This window comes from Cebus imitator, unplaced genomic scaffold, assembly GCF_001604975.1.
Source record: "Cebus imitator isolate Cc_AM_T3 unplaced genomic scaffold, Cebus_imitator-1.0 Scaffold87, whole genome shotgun sequence".
Lineage (NCBI taxonomy): Eukaryota > Metazoa > Chordata > Mammalia > Primates > Cebidae > Cebus > Cebus imitator.
The window spans coordinates 1,461,840-1,483,170 of record NW_016107402.1 but is presented as its reverse complement, the minus strand read 5'-3'; the positions used below and the strand labels follow the sequence as shown (position 1 = coordinate 1,483,170).

The following is a 21,331-nucleotide window of genomic DNA, read 5'->3' as shown; positions in this document are numbered from 1 at the left end:
AATGAGACTCTATCTCAAAAAAAAAAAAAAAAAAGGAGAGGGTACTAAGAGTCAATAAAATGTATAGGTTACCATATCAGTCACACCAGCTGGGAGATCCTGGACATTTGTTTATTCCAGACTTAATTAGAGTCCTGTACTAAGCCCTGAGGCATAGAGGAGGACAAAAAAGATCAGAGACCAGCTGGCTTCCTCAAGAAAACTAATCAGGTCATTCAGAGACAGGAGGAGAATATAGGCGTTCTGACTTTTGCTACTATGAGAATTTTTTTTTTTTTTTAGAACAAAACAAGTTTATTTGGGTTTGGGACTCTAAACAGTTCTGTGTCTATTACCTGACCTCCTGCTCCCACGACTTCGGGACCTAGAGGAACTTTGGCTCCGGCTTCTGCGGCTGTGGCTCTGGCTGCCCTGGCCCCGGCTGCGGTCCCTGTTTCTTCCTCTGCTTCGTGGCCTGTGCCTCTCCCGACTCTTTGATGTGCGTTTGTGAGGTTTCTTCCCCCTGTGACTACTCCTTTTCCTCTCGGATCGCACATTTCTTCTGTAGGAGTGGTCTAGGCTTGGGTTTCTCCTTCCCCGAAGCCTGCTGTAGTATTCGTCGTGGTCGCCCATCCTCTCCCTCCTCTCAGAGTTCTTGCCCAGGGAGGAGCCAGTCCGATCTGGAGACAAGTAGATGTCTCTATTCGCTTCCCAGAATTCATTGTTGGGATTTCTGAACACATGAAGAAAGTTGCAGTGTTTTCCTCTTGGACATTGTTGTATTTCAAATAAACCACAAATCGCCATTTTCCACCGGGTCACCGGGCAGAATTCGCACTGAAGCTGTCGTCCGGCATACCACCGTCTGTTAAACAGAGAAAGGGCTGCTTGGCATTCTTCTTCCGACTGGTACTGAACGTATACGTTGCCTCTTAGGTGAGGTTCCAAATTGCGGCTGACCTTGAACTGAATCACTTTCCCCACGTTCTTGAACTCGGGCAGCACATCCTCATAGAAATCTAGGAACTGCTGGTAGGTTTCTTCCTCGCTGTCCTCCAGGCTGGCGTCAGGGTCATAGTCATCCCTCCTGCACTGCTCCATTCCAAACGTTGTGAACATGCTCTTAATAAGAAGGGTAGGACTGGATGTTGGGAAATTATGTTTCCGTGAACATCTATCTCCAAATCTGCAAGCTCCTGTTTTACTGTAGAAGGGACAATTAGCTCGATCCTTCTCCATTTTGAAATCCACGGGTGGTTCTGGGTTTTGCCATGTGGTACTATTTTCCAACTCATTTTCAGCCTGATCCAGCATCTTCTTCGCAGCTTCCTCTTTTTCTTTCTTCTCCTGTCGTTTCTGCTCCTCCTCTTCTCTCTCTTTCCTCTGTTGTTCTTCCCATTGTTCCTTTAACTTTCTCTCTTGTTCTTCTTGCCGTTTTCTAGCCGCCTCTGTCTTTTCTTTCTTTATTCTGAATTCTTCTTGTGCCTTCTGCTCTCTCAGCAACCACTCCTCATGTAATCTTTGCCTCTCTCTTTCCAATAGCTTCTCTTCTTCTGGTTGTGGGTCTTCAATAACAGTGTCCTTCTCCTCCTCCTGTGAGATTCCTGAGTCTCTCAGTCGAGCAAGTTCCTGCCGACGTTTCTTTCGTTTCTCCTTCTTCAGAGCGGCCCTGTACTTTTTGTGGCTTGGTTTCTCGGGCAACGTCGTCTTCTCGGGCGCAGCCATCTTGCCGGCTCCGCCCCGCCCCTCAGGAACTTTTATAAAGTAGTTTTCGCTGGACGCTGTTGCTCACGCCTGTAATCCCAGCACTTTGGGAGGCCAAGGCGGGCAGATCACGAGGTCAGGAAATCGAGGCCATCCTGGCCAACATGGTGAAACCCCGTCTCTACTAAAAAAATACAAACCAAAAAAAATTAGTTGGGCGTGGTGGCGCACGCCTGGAGTCCCAGCTACTCGGGAGGCTGAGGCAAGAGAATTGCTTGAACCCAGGAGGCGCAGATTGCAGTGAGCCGAGATCGTGCCACTGCACTCCAGCCGGAACAACAGAACGAGACTCCATGGAAAAAAAAAAAGACATGACAAAGTGGAAACACATGGGGGCGCTCTCGCCACAAACTGCAGAGAACAAAGTTCTTAACCAAGGATATTGGAGGGGCCGTGGATGCCTGCTATTACAACACATTTCTGATCACATTGACACCAATTCTTGTCTTTCCCCTTAGGTTAACGTGGTGGTAGAGAAATGATAAGTGAGCGGATGGTTGGCTAATGTAGCCAATTTCACCTTCCTGTAAGCTTTGTTTTCACAAATTATTTTGCATCTCGGTGTACTGAAGGAATTTCTTGGCTATCACTCCCACAAGTTCATAAACGGTAGAGTGAGCCCCTTATGACACCCATCGCTGGCATTTCAGGCCATGGATCTGAGAGCATCTGCGGAATGTTGGGAAGGAAACTGGCTTTAGCATCCAAAGACCAGGCACCAAGTCTTAGCTTTAACACTTCCTGGCTGTGTGACCTTGGGCAAGTTACTTCACCTCTCTGAGTCTCATGATCTCATCACTAAGAGAAGGATGGTGATAGCTGCCCTTACAGAATTATTGTGAAGATCAGATGAGCAGTGAAGTGGCTTTATAAACTGTAAAGTACTGTAGGAAGGTCTATATTTATTATGAAACTGGCCTGTGGAAATATGTAAATAAGTGTCTAATATGTGGTTTTTGAAGATGCTGATTCTTTGCTGACCTAATTCCCTACTGTGTCAGAAATTTCATTTTGCCTGTCAAGAGATTTTTCTGGTATCTGGTTTTTTAAAAAAATACAGGGCTGAGCTTTTGGCCAGGGTGAAGTTGGCAGTGACCTAATTATCTGGAAAGTCTTTCTGTGCACCAATCACAGTGCCAGAAATCCACCATTGGCAACCTGCTGCTTTAGGTTCTTCTCAAAAAATATCACCAACTCCTCCTCTTCTTTTCTTTTTTCCCTCATTCCAAAAGGCTTTTCCACTGGCTTGCTGATTCTTTAAATTTTACTTTCAGACACTTTTTTTTTTTTTTTTNAACAATGGTTTTCCAACATTGGACCTTGTCAGTGCAGGACAGTGATTCCTGAGAGAGAGGAAACAAATGAGGTGAATCTTTTTTTTTTTTTTTTTTTAGATGGAGTCTTGCTCTTGTCACCCAGTCTGGAGTGCAGTGGCACAATCTTGGCTCACTGCAACCTTCACCTCCCGGGTTCAAGCAATCCTCCTGCCTCAGTCTCCCAAATAGCTGAGATTACAGGTGCACACCACCATGCCCGGCTAATTTTTTATTTTGTATTTTTAGTAGAGATAGGGTTTCACCATGTTGGCCAGGATGGTTTCAAACTCCTGACCTCAAGTGATCTGCCCACCTCAGCCTCCCAAAGTGCTAGGATCACAGGCTTGAGCCACTGTGCCCAGCCTACTTTCAGATACTTTGATTTGGTCTAAGATCTTAGCTCCCAGCTAAAACTGCTTCTAGCTCTAAGGAAAGCCAATACTGGGGACTCCATGTTTGGGTCCCCTTCCACGAACACTCCCTTCGTGGAAGCCATCTTTATCTCTCCTGGATTTCCCTCTGGAGTCCCCTTCCACACTCTCTCATGGAAGTCTGTCTTCCCCTCCTAAACTCCATCTTTCTCTTTATTCCCTTCCACTCAGAGTGGAAGCTGCTTTCCTCTCCTGGATTCCATCTGGCTGGATTCCCTCATTCAGTGTGAGAGTTAGCTGTTTCTTTCTCCTCCTGTTTCTCTCTCTCTCTCTCTCTCTCTCTCTCTCTCTAAATAAATCACCTTCTACAAACAAACAAACAAAGCCAATACTGGGGCCCAGGGCAGTAACTCACAGTTGTAGTCCCAGCTACTTGGGAGGCTGAGGCAGGAGGATGACTTGAGGCCAGGAGGTCAAGGCTATAGTAAGCTGTGGTCACACCACTGCAGCTTGGGCAACAGAGGAAGTTCCTGTTTCTAAAAACAAACACACAACAAACAAACCAACAGAAAAGCTAGTACTGGACACTTTATTAGATTGGGGGTCTTACAGGGCAACGACCGTGTGTCAGTTACCCTTCCATCCTTCAGGGCCTAGCAAAGAGCCTGGTGCATATTTCAATGCATGTTCTTTCAATGCATGTTCATGGAACTGGCAAGTTTTTTTGTTTTGTATTTTAGAGACAAGGTTTAACCATATTGCCCAGGCTGGTCTCGAACTCCTGAGCTCAAGCAGTCCTCCCACTTTGGCCTCTCAAAGTCCTGGGACCACTGGTGTGAGCCACTGCACCTGGCCAGAATTGGCAAGTTTTGTCTAGAACCAGACTAAAGTATCTTTCCATCATCCTTGCAGCTGAGAATGAGGTAAGACAGTATAAGACAGAGGGCTGACCTCACTCCTTCATTGAGTTTGACCTTATATCAGCTCTTTGTAGGTCTTTTTTCCTTTGACATTAATAATCGGGCTTAAAATTTTTTTTCTTTTTTCTTCTTTTCTCTTTTTCTTTTTGAAGCTACTGCAAATCAATAGGCTTAAAAAACTTTTTTAAAGAAATATATGCTTAATATAAAGGTTACAGAAAGAAGAAAACCAAATTATTCATGATCCTACAACCACCACAGACTAATCACAGTTAAGTTAGTGTATTTTCATCAGATTATTTTTTTCTTTTTCTTTCTTTCTTTCTTTCTTTTTTTTTTTTTAAGATGGGGTTTCACCATTATGGCCAGGCTGGTCTTGAACTCCTGACCTCAGGTGATCCGCCCGCCTCAGCCTCCCAAAGTGCTAGAATTACAGGCCTGAGCCACTATGCCCGGCTCTTTTTCTTTATTCTTTTTTTTTTGAGGCAGGTTCCTGCTCTGTTGCCCAGGCTGGAGTCGTAGTGCAATCACAACTCACTGTAGCCTATACCTCTCAGGCTCAAGTCATCCTCCTACCTCAGCCTCCTGAAGTGATAGAATGACAGGTGTAAGCCAGTACACCTAGGTTTTTTCTTCTTTAAAGAAAATCTTATTTTTTCCCATGATTATAAAAGTAATATATATATACATATGGAAATGTAACAGGGTATAGACATTTTGGAAAATAGTTTGGCAATTTCTCTCTTTTTTTTTTGAGATGAGTCTCTCTGTCACCCAGGCTGGAGTACAGTGGTGCAATCTCAATTCACTGCAACCTCCACCTCCCAGATTCAAGCGATTCTCCTGTCTCAGCCTCCCAAGTAGCTGGGATTACAGGGGTACACCACCATGCCTGGCTAATTTTTTGTATTTTTAGTAGAGACATGGTTTCACTTTGTTGGCCAGGCTGGTCTTGAGCTCCTGACCTTAAGTGATCTGCCCACCTCGGCCTCCCTAAGTGCTGGGATTACAGGCATGAGCCACCGTGCCTGGCCTGCAATTTCTTATGAGACTAAACATGCACTTATCATATATAACCCAGCAGTTGTATTCTTGTGCATTTATCACAGATAAATTAAAGTTTAAGTTCACACAAAAACCTGCAGAGAGGACCAGGTGTGGTGGCTCACGCCTGTAATCCCAGCACTTTGGGAGGCCGAGGAGGGTGGATCACAAGGTCGGGAGATCGAGACCATCCTGGCTAACATGGTGAAACCCCATCTCTACTCAAAATACAAAAAATTAGCCAGGCGTGGTGGCAGCCACCTTAGTCCCAGCTACTCGGGAGGCTGAGGCAGGAGAATGACTTAGACCCAAGAGGCGGAGGTTGTGGTGAGCCGAGATCATGCCACTGCACTCCAGCCTGGGTGACAGAGTAAAAATCCATCTCAAAAAAAAAAAAAAAGAAAGAAAGAAAAGAAAAAAATTAGCTGGGTGTTGCGGCCATGCTTGTAGTCCCGGCTACTTGGAGGCTGAGGCAGGAGAATCACTTGAACCTGGGAGGCAGAGGTTGCAGTGAGCCAAGATCATGCCACTGTGCTCCAGCCCAGGCAACAGAGTGAGACTCTGTCTCAAAAAAATAAACAAGAATTTCACCACTGTGAAAGCTGGGTGACTGGTATGTGAAAGCTGGGTGACTGGTATGTGAATCCCTATGTGCTGTTCCTACACTTGCCTTTGAGTGTGTAGTTATTCCAAAATAAACAGCTTAAAATTTGGGCAGGGGAAGTACCTAGGTAAGACCTCTTCACCACTGTTCAGTGTGTTTATTCCAAAGATTCTCCTCTCCAGGGTGGGATGCCACGTTTCCAACATCCTACCTCCTACAGCTTAGAGAAGGGGTTGGTGTGCATGTGGACTTTTCAGGTACCTGTGGAGGATGGTGGGAGCAGGAATACCTGATGAATGGATGGAAGGAGAGAGAAAAGATGCAGCAATTGTAGACAGATGAGTCAGGTATGGCACCAAGGACCACCCTGAACATGCCTGAAAATCAGCCCATATGCCAAATTGAATAGGAGAAACTTGGGTTTCTGACTCCTAAGACAAAGACCTCTCCTTTTATTGAACTATGTGGTTTTCCAAGTCTTTCTCTGATTATGCTTCGGGGAGATTTTGAAGACTGCACAGTCCTAGAACCCTTCTCTTTAGTTGATCCTTATTTTACAATGAACGTTTATGTCCTTCCAAATTCACATATTATAATCCTTATCCCAAAGGTGACGGTATTAGGAGGTGGCGTGGCTGGGAGGTGATTAGGTCATGAGAGTGAAGCCCTCATGATAGGGATTAGTACCTTTATCAAAGAGACCTCAAAGAGCTAGCTAGCCCCTTGCACCACATCAGGACACAGCAAGAAGGCACCCTCTATGAATAGGGAAGAGGGCCCTCACCAGACACCAGATCTGCAAGCACTTTGTTGTTGGGCTTCCCAGCCTCCAGAACTGTAAGAAAAACAACTGTCTGTTGTTTATAAGCCACCCAATTTATGGTATTTTGTTTCAATGGCCTGAACAAACTAAGATAACCTTTTTAAACACTTTAAAATAGTGCATTAAAGATACAGAACACTTCTGTTTCTGACCAAGATGAGATAACAGACCAGATGTATTCTCCCAACTGAAACAATACAACAAAAAACTGGTCAAAAATCTATGAAACAATGGTTTTCCAACATTGGACCTTGTCAGTGCAGGACAGTGATTCCTGAGAGAGAGGAAACAAATGAGGTGAATCTTTTTTTTTTTTTTTTTGAGACATATTTCCACAAATACCATCAAAACTAAATGCTTTTACAGAGCAATAATTTTCTATATATGGCCTCTTGCATTAAGTACCTGTTCTGTCTTTTGATTCTTTATCTGGTGGGGATTTGGTGTCTACTTTTCAAAAAGAATCGGAAGTTTCAAGCTCTAGGATTGCCCTGTCCAATATGGTAGCTAGTAACCACATGTGGCTACTTAATTTAAAATTAATTAAAATAAAATAAAATAAGTGGAGCGTGGTGGCTCTCGCCTATAATCCCAGCACTTTGGGAGGTCCAGGTGGGAGCACTGCTTGAGACCAGGAGTTTAAGACCAGCCTGGGCAACATAGGGAGATCTCCTCTCTACAAAATTAAGAAATCAACCCAGTGTTGTGGTATGTGCCTACACCTCTTGAGTAATCCCAGCCATTCAAGAGGCTGAAGTGGGAGGATGGCTTGAGGCCAGCAGGTTGGGGCTGCAGTGAGCCATGATGGTGCCACTGCATTCTAGCCTGGGCAGCAGAACAAGACCCTGTCTCAATAAAATAAAATGAGATAAAATAAAAAAATTTGATTCTTCAGCCCCGATAGCTAAATTTCAAGTGCTAAGAGCCACATATGGCTTGTAATCACTAGATTAAACAGTATGGATATAAAATATTTTTCTTATCACAAAAATGAGAGGTTTTTTTTGACCCTTTTTCCCCCTTTTTGTGGAGAATGGGGTCTTGCTATGTTGCCCAGGTGGGTCTCAAACTTGTGGGCTCAAGTTATGCTTCCGCCTCTGCCTCCCTAGAGTTGGGATTATAGGCGTGAGTCACTGCAACCGGCAAAAATAGAAAGTTCTATTGAATAGCGCTGCTCTTGGAGAAATCGTCTGTCTGATAATGTGAGCCTGAGCCATGGTGCTAGGAAACCTGAGTTTCTGTCCAGTCCCATCACTGACTGGCTGGGCAGTCTTGGACAAACCACGTACCTCTGTGCCTCATTCCTCTCTGTGGGCAGAGGTGGGACCAGGCAATATGTGAGTGTCCTTCAAGCTCTGGCCTTCTGGGGAGAATTCCATGAGCTCGGAATTCAGTTTCCAGTTACCTCCACCCCAGTCCCTCCGGAGGCTCTCAGCTGGCCCAGACCTTTCCTGCCTACCGAGAGAAGATCTGATGAACTCACTTGCCCTCGGGCTGTGACGCACTGTGTGTTTCTCAAGGGACAACATCTGATTGGACCTGGCCCAGTGTGAGCCAATCAGAATCTCCCTAACCGGAACCTGGTTTAGGGACTTAGGATCAGTTAGTGAGCCTCTGCAGGTAGTTGAGACTGTCCCTGGGAGAAGCAAGTGGCTACAGTCATGAGGCTATGCGTGACTGAGTGGAAGAGAAAGCCAGTCTGGAGAGAAGACAGGAGAGGGAGAGAGAGAGGAGGACAGGGAAAAACACAGTCCACCTCCAGGGATTAGGAGAGAGAAGAATCCCCGCTTCAGGCTCTTGGAATCTGTGCCATCTTTGTGTTTTTTAATACATTCTCCCCACTTTCTGTTTTTTCTACAAGTTCCAGCTTATTTCTGCTTCATGTCACCAAAGGTTCCTAACCCTCACAGGTTAAAGTGAAGGGGTTTGCTTTATCACTTTTCTGAAAAGTTGAGGAAATTTGCAGTTGGAAAAAAGTTAAAAAAGGACACACACACACACACACACACACACACATCATGCACACAAAAGTAACGAGAACAAGTGGAAAGGAAAACAGCCATCCATTACCGATTTGTTTCTGGAGCACCTACACCATGCCAGGCATTGTGCCTAAAGCCTTAGATGCATGGCCTTGTCTAATCTTCCCAACAACCCTTGAAAGGTGGGCAGTTTTCTCCATTTCAGAGACAAGGGAACTGAGGCACAGAGAGGTTAAAGGATAGGGCAAGGACACACAGCTGGTCAGCTGCAGAGACAACTTGAGCCAGGGCTTGGCGAGAGGACAGTCAGCTGGGTCTTCCTAACATCAGCACAGCTCCCGAGCAAGGAGATGTCTTGGGTGGAGACCCACTTGGCTCAAAGAGTGCAGCAAGCCAGAAAGACCCCACCCTGCCATGAGGGCGCGACCCAGTCATTCTGGCTACAGAAGAGCACAGTGATCTTTCCAGGGTTTAAAGTGACAAGGGTAGGTTCAAGAAGAAAATCATCCAAAGTAAAAAATACTTAGAATCTTTCATTATCTCTTGTTTTCCATCTTCTCCAGATTTCTCCTATAAAAAAGTCTTTCTGGATTGAGAGTACAAATCTCAATCCAGATAGGAGACAGGGAAACTGAGACTCAGAGAAGTGAAATGACTCATGCAAAGTCACACTGCTGGTAAGTGAGGGGACTGGGATTTCAATACATGCTCTTCATTTTCTGAGGTCTTTCCCACTACGCCACTCCCAGCCATATTTATTGATGGATTGAGACAAGCTGAGCTAACATCTTCACCAGACTGGGGAGGCGGAGGGGTTGGGGGTGTCCTCTGGGGGTCAAGCCATCAGCAAATGAGGTTTGAGTCAAGCTGGATCTTATTCAATGCAATGTTCCCCATAACAACACCTCCTGGCTCAGGCTGTTTCCTCTGCCGGCAGCACTGTCCCCTCCACAGTCCAAATCCCTCTTCATATGCCAATAGATGCCCACGTTTACTCCTTGTGACAACCCTTCCAGATAAGTATGACCACATCTCCCCATTCTAACAATGAAGAGATACACTCTGGAAGGGGAAGTCATGTAACTAAGATCACCCAATTAGTAAGTTACCGAGCTGGGATTAAAGCCAAGTCTGTCTGAGTCCAGAGAACTTCTCACCTTTCACCAGGCCTTAACTTTGTAATTTAATAGTCAACAACTTTTGAAGTAGGTTAGAGGCACTATTTTCCCCTTTTACAGATAAGGAAACTGAGGCTTAGAGGAGGCAATTAGAATAGTAGTTAAGTGGTTGGACTTTGGGTTCAACCAGCTGCAGCACTTATAAGCTGTGTGACCTTAGGCAAGTAACTTCACCTCTCTGAACCTCAGTCTCCCATCTATAAAATAGGGTGAAATAGTACTCACTTCAGGGCTTTTTGCAATGATTAAATGAGATGAAGATATCTTATGCATTCAATGACCTAACACAAGGAAAGCATTTAACTGGATGGTAACTAGTATTTGCTGTCCAAGTGATGTCTGCCTGAATGGGACCCCTAAACAGGAATTTCCTCCTCCTTGGTAACAGGTTTCATCCACTGGGCTTTCTCTCCAGGTCAGGCAGCTTAAGATCCCCAGTCAGAGTAGAAACCTGAACCCAGGGAAGAGAGAGGCTAAGGTGGCTTCTGCAGAACATAGTACCTTGGTTTGGGGGTGAACGTGTCATATTGGGGTTCTTTGTCTGAGTCTCAGGACAGGTCTCACTGGGGATGTTGGCTGCAGGTTGCTACTGCAGGTTGCTGCTACGTCTTCTTCATGGTCAGGTACTCCCCACACATGGACATGACCCTGACCATGGCCATGGTGTGGGGGGTAGGTGACTGTGAGGAAGACGTGTATGAGGCCTACCAGGCTGAATGGGAGGAAGCAGAGCCCTGGAACGGAGGTCATGTTCCAGGACCTCATCCCACCCCAGGCCTCCAGAGGTTCTGCTGTCAGAGCCATTTTCAAGATTTAAAAAGTGGGGCACATGCAATGGATTGTCCCATGTTACCAGCTAATGAGGGGCAGAGCCTGGAGTTGCACTAGGCTTATCTGACCTCCAAGTTCTCTTTCCCACTACTCTGGGGGAAGTCCCTTATTTAACACAAAGTTATGGCTTGTGTCATGTGTCTCCTGGTGGGGACCCAGGAACCTCCCCTGCAGTATCCTAGTACCTGGCCTGGGGCCTGGCCCTAACTGGAAGCACAGTGAATGTTTGTTGACTAAATAAATGAATGACACATTCCAAGCAGAGCCAGTTGCAAGTTCCCCCTGCAAAGGAAGTGGATGAAAAGTGAACCCACAGAGGCTGTTGAACTCTCTTCCTGCACCCTCAGCCCTGCTCCTCTACCCACAGTCTGGCTTCCAACTCTGTTCCTCAGCCCCCAGCTTCCCAGAGGGGCTCTGGATCTCACAGTCTGACCCTGGTATCCTTCTCAAAGGTCAAGGACACCAGGGATGAGATGCTCCCAGGCCTGTAGATGCTCAGGACCAGGGGTGGAGCAGAATAAAGTCCCTGTTCTTAGGGAGCTCCTGAACTACTGGGCAAGAGAGGCCCCAAACGTGTAGTGACACAAGTGACAAGAATTCCCTATAAGGGAGGGAGCATGAAGAGGCTTTGGGGGCAGGGAGGAGCCCTCTGTGGACTGTGAATGATGGGGAGGTCAGGGAAGCTTAATTTCTAAGCTGGGGACTGAGAGCCGAGCAGGAGTTGGCCAGATAAAGAGGTAAGAAAGGGGGAGAGGAAGAATAAGTTGGGAGATCCAGAGGAAGGAGATCATGTGGAACACCCAGAGACACGAAAGAAGGTCTGGCAAGGGCTGGAGAGGTGGCAGCCACAGAGATCATGCCCAGATCTCAGACAGCGGGGAGCTGCCTTTGTCTGCTCGGGATGACAAAATACCACAGGTTTAGTAGCTAAACAACAGACATTGATGTCTCACAGATCTGGAGGCCAGAAGTCCAAGATCAAGGTGCCGGCAGATTCAGTTTCCCGTGAGGGCTCTCTTCTTGGCCTGTAGACAGTTGCCTTCTCACTGTGTCCTCACATGGCCTTTTCTTCGTGTGTGCGTGCACAAGGGGAAGAGGAGAGTGAGCTTTACAGTGTCTCCTCTTACAAGGACACGAATTCCATGGGATCAGGGTCCCACTCTTATGACCTCATTTAACCTTAATTACTTCCTAAAGTCCCCTTTTCCAAATACAGTTGCAATGGGATTTAAAGCTGCAACATGTGATTCTGGGGAGGACAGAATTCAGTCCACAGCAGGAGCCATGGAAGGTTCTAAGCAGGGAGGCACTAGGGTCAGATTGGCCTTCGGGGAGCTCTTTCTGGCTGCAAAGAGGAGGATGGGCCACAGAAGGCAGGACTGGAAGCTGTCTGAGTGGTTGCTGTAGTCCAGAGGTGAGACGTGCCCCTGGACCAGAGGAATGGCATTTGGGAGGGAGTAGGGAGAGCTGCTTAATAAGCTTGGATCTGCAGGACTCCATGTGAAAGGAGGGCTTAGGGAGGGCGAGAGGTCAAGGATGACTGCCAGATTCCCAGGCTGGGTAACAGTTTCACGGGCATATGACCTGCATGGTCCCACACACCAAAGGCCCAGCGTTTGTTTGATGCTCTGTTGTTGCTGTCTTGAGTTATTAATAACTTTTTAACAAAAGGCCCTGAATTTTCATTTTGCACTGGGCCCTGCAAATTTTGGAGCGAGTCTGCGTGGATGGGGATCTGTGGACCTCTCTCCTCCACAGATCACCGGACTGGAGCAGGGAGGGAGCTGGCCTCCCTGTGACCTCTTTCTCTTGAGATGGTTACTTGATACTGGCCTTATTTCTGCCAAAAACAAAACAAGGACAACAAAAAAAACCCTCTCCTAATTAACACCCTCAGCACCACTAGCAGTTAAGGGCAAGGGCTTTAGAGTCTCTGAGAAGAGAGCAAATCAGTTGCTGAATTTATTGCCTTTAGGAATTTTTAAGACTCTGTTGCCTTATCTGTGGGGTGACCACATACTTTAGTGAGCAGCTCAGTACACTTCTGAGAATAGGAGGGGAAAGTGGGAATAAAACACTCACTATGCTGGGACAACGGGTGCCAACCAGGCCTGTCCCATGCAAACTGGGACACATGGTCCCCTACTTTTCTGTAAAATGAGATTAAATAGAACCATGCACAGAAAGCAGGATGCCCAAAGTAAGTGCTTAGTGAGTAGCACCTATCATTATTTATTTTTATTTTTATTTTTTTGAGATGGTGTCTCACTCTGTTGCCCAGGCTGCAGTGTGGTGGCGGGATCTTGGCTCACTGCAAGCGATTCCTGTGTCTCAGCCTCCCAAGTAGGTGGGACTACAGGCTCATGCCACCATGCCTGCTAATTTTTTTTACTTTTAGTAGAAACAGGGTTTCACCATGTTGCCCAGGCTGATCTTGAACGCCTAACCTCAGGTGATCCACCTGTTTCAGCCTCCCAAAGTGCTGAGATTACAGGCATGAGTCACTGCATCCAGCCTTCTTATTTTTTTTTCACACAGAGTCTCACTCTGTCACCCAGGCTAGAGTACAGTGGTGCAATCTTGGCTCACTGCAACCTCAACCTCCCAGGTTCAAGTGATTCTCTTGCCTCAGCCTCTTGAGTAGCTGGAAACAATCACCTGCCGCCACACTGGGCTAATTTTTGTGTTTTTAACAGAGATGGAGTTTCACCATGTTGGCCACGCTGGTCTTGAACTCCTGACCTCAAGCAATCCACCTGCCTCAGCCTCCCAAAGTAATGGGATTACAGGCATGAGCCACCTCCCTGGCCATCTTTTATTTATTTATTTATTTATTTATTTATTTATTTATTTAGAGTTTTGCTCTTGTTGCCCAGGCTGGAGTGCAATGGCATGATCTCAGCTCACTGCAACCTCTGCCTCCTGGGTTCAAGCGATTCTCCTGCCTCAGCCTCCCGAGTAGCTGGGATTACAAGCATGCGCCACTATGCCCAGCTAATTTTTATATTTTTAGTAGAGATGGGGTTTTACCATGTTGGCCAGGCTGGTCTTGAACTCCTGACCTCAAGTGATCTACCTGCCTTGGCCCCCAAAAGTGCTGGGATTACAGGCATGAGCCACTGCACCTGGCCATCCTATCATTGTTTCTACACTCTGCAGTCACTCTCAATTGGTGTCCAAATGTCATTCACTTGTCAATCAACTACTCATTACCCACCACGTGTCAGGCACATAGCATTGGTGCTCCTGATGTGAAGATGTACTGATAATTCATCTATTCAGCCAACATTTTGTGAGGAGCTTATATATGCCAGGCTAGGTTCTGAGGCTAGGCTCATTCTGGGGATCCAAAGGTGAGTGACACCACATGTCCTCCTGGGGCTGGCAATCTTGTAGGCTTTCGCAGGTGGAAGGGTATCTCCCAAAAATGCATGTTCACGTAGAACTTCAGAATATGATCATACTTGAAAACAGGGTCTTTGCCGATGTAATTAAGGTAAGGATCAAGATAAGATCACGCTGGATTAGGGTGGGCCTGAGATCCAACGAGAGTGTCTTTGTAAGAGACAGAAGAGTGCACAGAGACACACAGGAAAAGGCCTTGTGAAGACAGAAGCAGAGATTGGAGGGCAGGGGCACTCCACAGAATGCCAAGGATTTTCGCAGCAGCCACCAAAAGTTAGGAGAAAGGCATGGAATAAATCCTCCATCACCCAGGCTGGCGTGCAGTGGCATGATCTCAGCGAATTGCAACCTCCACCTCACACACTCAAGGGACCCTCCTGCCTCAATCCCCCAAGTAACTGGGACTACAGGCCGGCTACTTTTTGTATTTTTTTTGTAGAGTTGGTGTTTCACCATGTTTCCCAGGCTGGTCTCAAACTCCTGGCTCAAGCAATCCTCTTGCCTCAGGCTCTCAAAGTGTCAGGATTATAGGTCTGCACCACCATGCCCGGCTAATTTTTGTATTTTTAGTAGAGATGGGGTTTCACCATGTTGGCCAGTTGCTCTCAAACTCCTAACCTTAAGTGTCCGCCTGCCTTGGCCTCCCAAAGTGCTGGGATTACAAGCATAAGCCACCGTGCCTGGCCTGTGCAATTTATCTTTTTAAGTTTTTCCTGAAGTATAACATACATAAAAATACACAAATCCTGTGTACAGGTCAATACACCTTCATAAAATGAACCCATCTGTATAACCTGCCCCTAGGTCAAGAAGTGAACATAACTAGCTCCCTACCTAAACTACTTGGAGGCTGCAGGAGAATTGCTTGAACCCAGGAGGCAAAGGTTACAGTGAGCCGAGATCAAGCCACTACACTCCAGCCTGGGCAACTGAGTGAAACTCCATCTCAAAAATATAATAAAAAATTAAAGTTTTAAAAATTTAAAAAAATTGCACAGGTAGATGGATAACTCTAGACTGTGGCTTTGAAACAAAACTCATAGGTTCTAGGAGGCAGTATTTTTTAGTCAGCTAGGACTGCCATAACAAAATACCACAAACTGGGTGGCTTAAGCAACATACCTTTATTTCTCACAGTTGTGGAGGCTGGAAAGTCCAAGATTAAGATCCCAGCAGATTCCTGGTGAGGGCTCTCTTCCCGGCTTGCAGACAGCCACCTTCTTGCTGGGTCCTCAATGGTGGAAAGAGAGTGATCTCTTTTCTTCATCTTATAAAGCCACCCTTCTCTGTTTACAGTTTTGTAACATTGGTAATCAATGATGGTAGTCATTTATTGAACACCTGAGACATTTTACTATGAAGTAGGTACTATTGTTGTCCCTCATTCCCAAAGAGGAGGGTGGTGCTCACTTGCCTGTTCCTGGTAGATGGTGAATCTATCTCATACCCTCTGACCCCACTGTCACTGTCTCTGAGCCAGCCATGTCTCATGATCAGGACTGAGGTGGAGGTGGGGGGCGTTGGGGATCTTTCTATTTCCCTTACTACTGTCCCAGTGATGTAGAGGATGACAGCCTGGAGGGAGGTATCTGGGGCAGCACCTGGCCAGGCACCTGGTGGGTCGGTTTGCCCAACTGCCTGGGATGAGCTGCTTAGCCTCCCCTCTTTCCTGAGAACCCAGGGCAAGGGGGTGTCTGGGAGGGAGGAAAAAGAGGGACCCAGTCACCTGGGTCACGACCTGGAGTGGCAGTTGGGGAGGAAGTGGGACATGCTGGCTGCCTTCTTCAGCCCTGGCCTCCTTCCTTGCCATCCCCTGGGCCTGACTTCGGTGCCCACCTCCAGGAGGGAGAATCAGAGAACCAGACTCACCTGCCTCTGAGCAGCTATGGAGGCGACAGCCAGGTCTTAACAGCCTCTCCAGGGTCAGCTGAGGCCTGCCATGGGCACCTCCCCTCACAGCTGGACTGCTGTTCAGAACACCGCAGCTGCAAGAAATTGGAGAAGCGAGGAGGCTGAGCAAGGAGTTGGTGCCGGGGAGACCAGGGAGGAAGGGAATCTTAGGGCACCTCCTCGTTCCCCAGTTCCCGAAAATCTACTGTCAGGCTCTACTTCCCTAAACAGTGTTTAAGGGAAGCCAGCCCACTACCACGGGCTGTGCACTGGAGGCGCCATCACATAGGTGACCACTCGTGGCCTTGTGGGTCTCCGCTGCTGCCCACGCCAGCCCTGCTTGGGTCCCGTCCCCTCATCTCCTCACTCACAAACCTGGCTTCCCTAGCCCAGTACCCAAACCCATGCTTCCTTGATTCATTCTTTCCTTTAATATGTGTTTGTTAAGTGCCAGAACCACTCATGGGGCTTTTAAGTTCTAGGGACATAGTAGGGCCAAGGCAGTCACCTGGGCCTTTGCAGTCTGGTGGGAAGCTTGGAGAGATGGACATTAAGCAGACACAATGAAAGCTGGCTTGATAAAACTCCAATGAACCCTTTTGGGGATTGACCAGCAGTTTAGGTTCTCTCAATAAAATCCACAGCATGGCGCTCAGGAGACCATGAATGTTCAAGGCCAGGGTTTCCCTCTGCAACCTGGCCCTGCACATCTGGTTTTATCTAAAGTCCTGGTACCTGCCCACTACCAGCTCCAACTGAATCAGAGCACAGGGCTTCTACCAAGTAAATACAAATATTTAACCACTTACACCTACGACCACTAGTTGGCAGGAAAAGCATGGCAAGTGTGTTACATGGGAATTCAACCCCATTTTAGCCATCCAGGAGGGCTTCCCAGACAAGGTGACTTTTAAGCTGTGCTGTGAAGGATGACTCAAAGTTGACCCAGACCTCTTGGGGGAGAGAATAAGCCTTCCTGGCCCCTCAACAACCCAGACTGCTCAGCCACAGTCAGACAACCCACGCCACCAGACTGTCACTGAGATTTGACAGCCAAGACTCTCAGATACTGTCCCTCCCTGGCACACATACACACTCGTACCCATGATGACAGCCATGAGACAGCCCAGCAGCTGGACCCCTTTGCTCCCCACTCCCAGCCTGATGTCCACCCCAATAGTCAGTCCTTTGCTCCTTCTCTCTGCTTCTCATCAGAGTCACTGGGTTATGACTCTGGCTTCATATTCACTGGCCATGTGTCCCTGGGCACATTACTCAAGCTCCCAAACACTGTGCCTCCACTGCCAATGAGGGTCACGATCTTCCCCGCCTCTCAGGGCCACAGAGGTGGTTAGGGCTCGTAATTCCACTAAAGCACCTTTGCAGCATCTGCTTAGTGTGGTTGCTGTCACTGTCATCTGCTGTGGCCTTGCTCTGGCCCTACCCCCATGCCCCTCCTTCTACCAGCCTACTGTCCCCCAACTTCTGCCTGGGTCTCCTCTCTTTCTCCTCTCCCTCCTTCCAGAGTCTGAGACCCAGAATTCCTGAAGGGCTGGGGATAAGGAAGGGGGAGCCAGCTCCCCAAACAGAAATGTCACCTGCATGTAGTCCCCAGCGGAGGGGCTGAGTGAGAGCTTTCTGCTCAGCCTTGAGAACCTTGGCCTAACCCCTTACCCAGGTTTGACACAGGCTCAAACCTGTGTCAGGTCAAACCCCACCCCAGAGACAGAGCTAGGTAGGTCAGGCCGCTACCTGAACCTGTCCGCCATCTGCAAGCCAACCAGGGAGGGGACTGGCCTCGCCCCCTCTGGGGGTGCACATGCTCTGGGACCTAAGTCCACACAGGAGAGCAGGAGGTGGAGAGCACCTCACAGAGGGGTGTTGGAATCCCACGGCACCCTCTACTTGTCCGGGTCATGTTTGAGAAGTCGCCTCACCTCTCCGAGGCTTGGTCTCCTCATTGGTAAGATGAGGCTGGACAATTCCTGCCAACCGCCCACTCAGGGCTGTTGGGAGAAGCAAGAGTTGAGAAGAGGGAAGAAGAGAATCCTGTCAAGCCTGGGAACCAATGCCTTTCCGTCGCCGGCCAAACTGTACGTTTTGGCCAGCAGATGGCGCCATAGAAGCGCCAGTGTCTCAGCACCAGGCCCAGGACATTTGTTAAACGTAGCGAAACCGTCTTACTCAAGAGTCCAAACTCTGGAGCTGATGGATATCAGATTCTACCCCCTTAAGCGGCTCATGCCTGTAATCCCAGCACTTTGGGAGGCCGAGGCGAGTGGATCACAAGAGTTCGAGACCAACCTGGCCCACATGATGAAACCTGTCTCTACTAAAAATACAAAAATTAGCCAGGGGTGGGGGCAGGAGCCTGTAATCTCAGCTACTCAGGAATCTGAGGCATGAGAATTGCCTGAACCCAGGAGACAGAGGTTGCACTGAGCCGAGATCACACTACTGCACTCCAGCCTGGGCGAAAGAGTGAGCCTCCAACTCAAAAAAAATAAGTAAAATTATATATATATGCGCCAAACAAACAAAAAAAACCTCACATCACAAACCCAAAACTGAAGCACAATGCTTAAGTGAAAAAAAAAAAAAAAAAAAAAAAAATTATACCTCCTTAATAACAATGTGACTTGGTAAGCTGCTTAACCTCTCTGAACCTCAGTTTCCCCATCTGGCATCCCTTCTTCTGAGGTTGTTGGAGGATTGATTTGCTCCAGGGTGCAGAGCGCAGCGCCAGTGCTCAGTGACATGACTGGTAAAACCCCCTCAGGAGCGAGTCTGCAGCTCCATCCATTCCTGCCAAGCGGCCCTGGCTTCAGCCACACCCCCATTCCCACTCCAGCCAGGTCCCCAGGTTTCACTCGCACCCTCCACCCTCGGCCTGGAATGTTCTCTCCCTCCTTTCTTCATGATTTCCTAGGAACTTCGAGACTTCTTGGGTTTTTTTCTAATTGTATTTTTAAAACTTTATCCAGGTATTATTTATAAATCATACAATTCATTCACTTTAAGGGTACAAGTCAATGATTTTCGGTAAGTTTACCAAGCTGTGCTCACGATTTGATTTTCAAAATCATGCATCTCAAATTCTACCTCTTTCTTGAGTCCCAGACCATGTGTGCTGCTGCCCCTTGGCTGTTGCCCCCTAGCTGGCCCCTGCCTTGCCAACTCAGTACATCCCCAGCCAGATCCATCACTGTCCTCCCTTCCCTTCTCCTCTCCCAGGTTTCCCATGTCCCTTCTTGGCCAGGAATCCCATCCTTTTTCTCTGTGTTCTTAGTACTTTGTTCAGGACCTGGTACATAGTAGGTGCTCAACAGAGGTTTGGAGAGTGGGCTGCACACGTGGCTCACACCTGTAATCCCAACACTTTGGGAAGCTGAGGCAGGCGGATCACTTGAGGTCAGGTGTTGGGGACCAGCCTGGCCAACATGGTGAAACCTCATCTCTACTAAAAATTACAAAAATTAACTGGGCGTGGTGGTGTCAGCTGTAATCCCAGCTACTTGGGAGGCTGAGGAGGCAGGAAAATCACTTAAACCCAGGAGGTAGAGTTGCAGTGAGCTGAGATGGCACCACTGCTCTCCAGCCTTGGCGACAGAGCAAGACTGTCTCAAAAAAAAAAAATAGTTTTCTGAGTGAATGAATAAAACCAATGTGACCCTTTACCCACGTTTGATTGTTCACCCCTCACCTCCCACCACCCAGTCACCTGTTAGATCTACCTTGGAACTATCTGCCTGATGCTCACCCTTCCCACAGTTCTGCTCCCCTGGCCTCATACTCACCCACACCCTGCCTCACTCTCCTCTGTTTTTTTTTTTTTTTCCTTCCTCTCTGCTCCATCCCGGAGTGACTTCTCAGAAAAGCACACATGATTCCACCTCTCCCTAAGAATGTGCTACCCACACATCTGCAATGGTGTTAATACCCTCAAGTCTGACACCAGCAGCCCCCGGGATCTGGTCCCAGCCCATCTCTCAGACTCAACTCTCTCCTTCCCCTCCCCAACTCTCTCAGACTCTAATCATCCTAAACCACAAGAGCCGTATGATGCCATGATTAAAAGGCAGGACGGGGTCAGCCTGCTTGGAGACCACATCCCAGTGGCAGCGCCTCTCTGAGCCTCAGCTTCCTCGACTGTAAAATGAGAGTGACAATAACACTGACCTTGAAAAGTTGTTGGGAGGTTTAAACGAGATGATGAAGGTAAAGCGCTTAGAAAGGGCTTGATACACGGTCCATACTCAATGTTAGTTTCATTTCACTGACAACCAGCTGAATTTCTGCTCCCCAGGGATAGATGTCTTTCCCCTTTCTCTCCACCAGGGGTGCTGCAACCCATTTCACAGAGCTGGAGAGATCTGCTCCATTTGGGCGGTCTTCCCCAGGTCAGGCTTTAGCTAGCTCTTCCTGGGCCACAGAGCTTACCCACTGGGACCCCTCCTGCCACCTCTCCCAGGGCCAATCCAACCCCAAGTCTTGCTCCACTTACCTCCCAAGCAGCCCTCAAATTTCTCCCTTTCTCTCAGCCTCATGCTGTCTCCCTGGCACAGGCTGCCAACGTGCCCATGCCTCGTCCACTCTGCCCCTCCAGTGTTCCATCCAGAATGGACAGCTGTCCTCACTGTCCTTCCCTATAAAGCCTACACTGGCTCCTCACTATGGTCCACTAGAGCCTCAGCTGCATAATGCACCCCTCCCTTGTGCCAGCTAGGTTCCCGCCACACTGGCCTCACAAGCGCCCTGCCCCCTCCCAGCTCAGGGCCTTCACACGTGCTGTTTCTGCCTCCTGGACCCTCTTTCCCCACCCTATCAGTCCTTATTCAACTCCTTCAGATGCTGACCTCTCCAGAGATGCCATCTCTGACCCTCTCATCACCAGTAGTACATCAAGGTCCCCTGTGATGTCTTCATAGCACTCTGTACTTCCTCTCCTTAACCCTTATCACTGTTTATAATTATGTATTTGAGTGGCTATTTGAGGAATATCTGCCTTCCCACTTCCTTTAAAAGTTTCCTGAGAGTGAGGCTGTGGATGTCTTTCATTAGGTCCCTAGAGGGCTGGCATATGCCAGAGGAATGAATGAATAAAAAGGGACTATTTCCTGACATGTCTTCTCCCATGTCAGGTCCCCAAGGGCAAGGCCATGGCCCAGGTCTGTATTCCCAGGCTGATCCCCTACCCCACCTTGGCTTGAAACTTCATTGGGAA

The 21,331-nt window shown here is 47.9% G+C and overlaps 1 protein-coding gene and 1 long non-coding RNA gene across 2 annotated transcripts; both read right to left on the bottom strand.

The window, feature by feature from the left end:
- Window positions 1-44: 44 nt before the first annotated feature.
- On the bottom strand, window positions 45-1,823 carry LOC108308640 (U2 small nuclear ribonucleoprotein auxiliary factor 35 kDa subunit-related protein 2-like). Its single transcript, XM_037740644.1, has one exon. The coding sequence runs from the start codon at window positions 1,702-1,704 to the stop codon at window positions 313-315; it is 1,392 nt and encodes a 463-aa protein (XP_037596572.1). The 5' UTR covers window positions 1,705-1,823; the 3' UTR covers window positions 45-312.
- A 13,446-nt stretch (window positions 1,824-15,269) lies between these two features.
- Window positions 15,270-20,420, bottom strand: LOC108308606. The gene is made up of 3 exons (XR_005201236.1): window positions 20,287-20,420; window positions 16,087-16,202; window positions 15,270-15,503 (listed from the first exon to the last, which is right to left on the bottom strand). It is a non-coding gene; the product is annotated as an uncharacterized LOC108308606 (long non-coding RNA).
- Window positions 20,421-21,331: the final 911 nt, after the last annotated feature.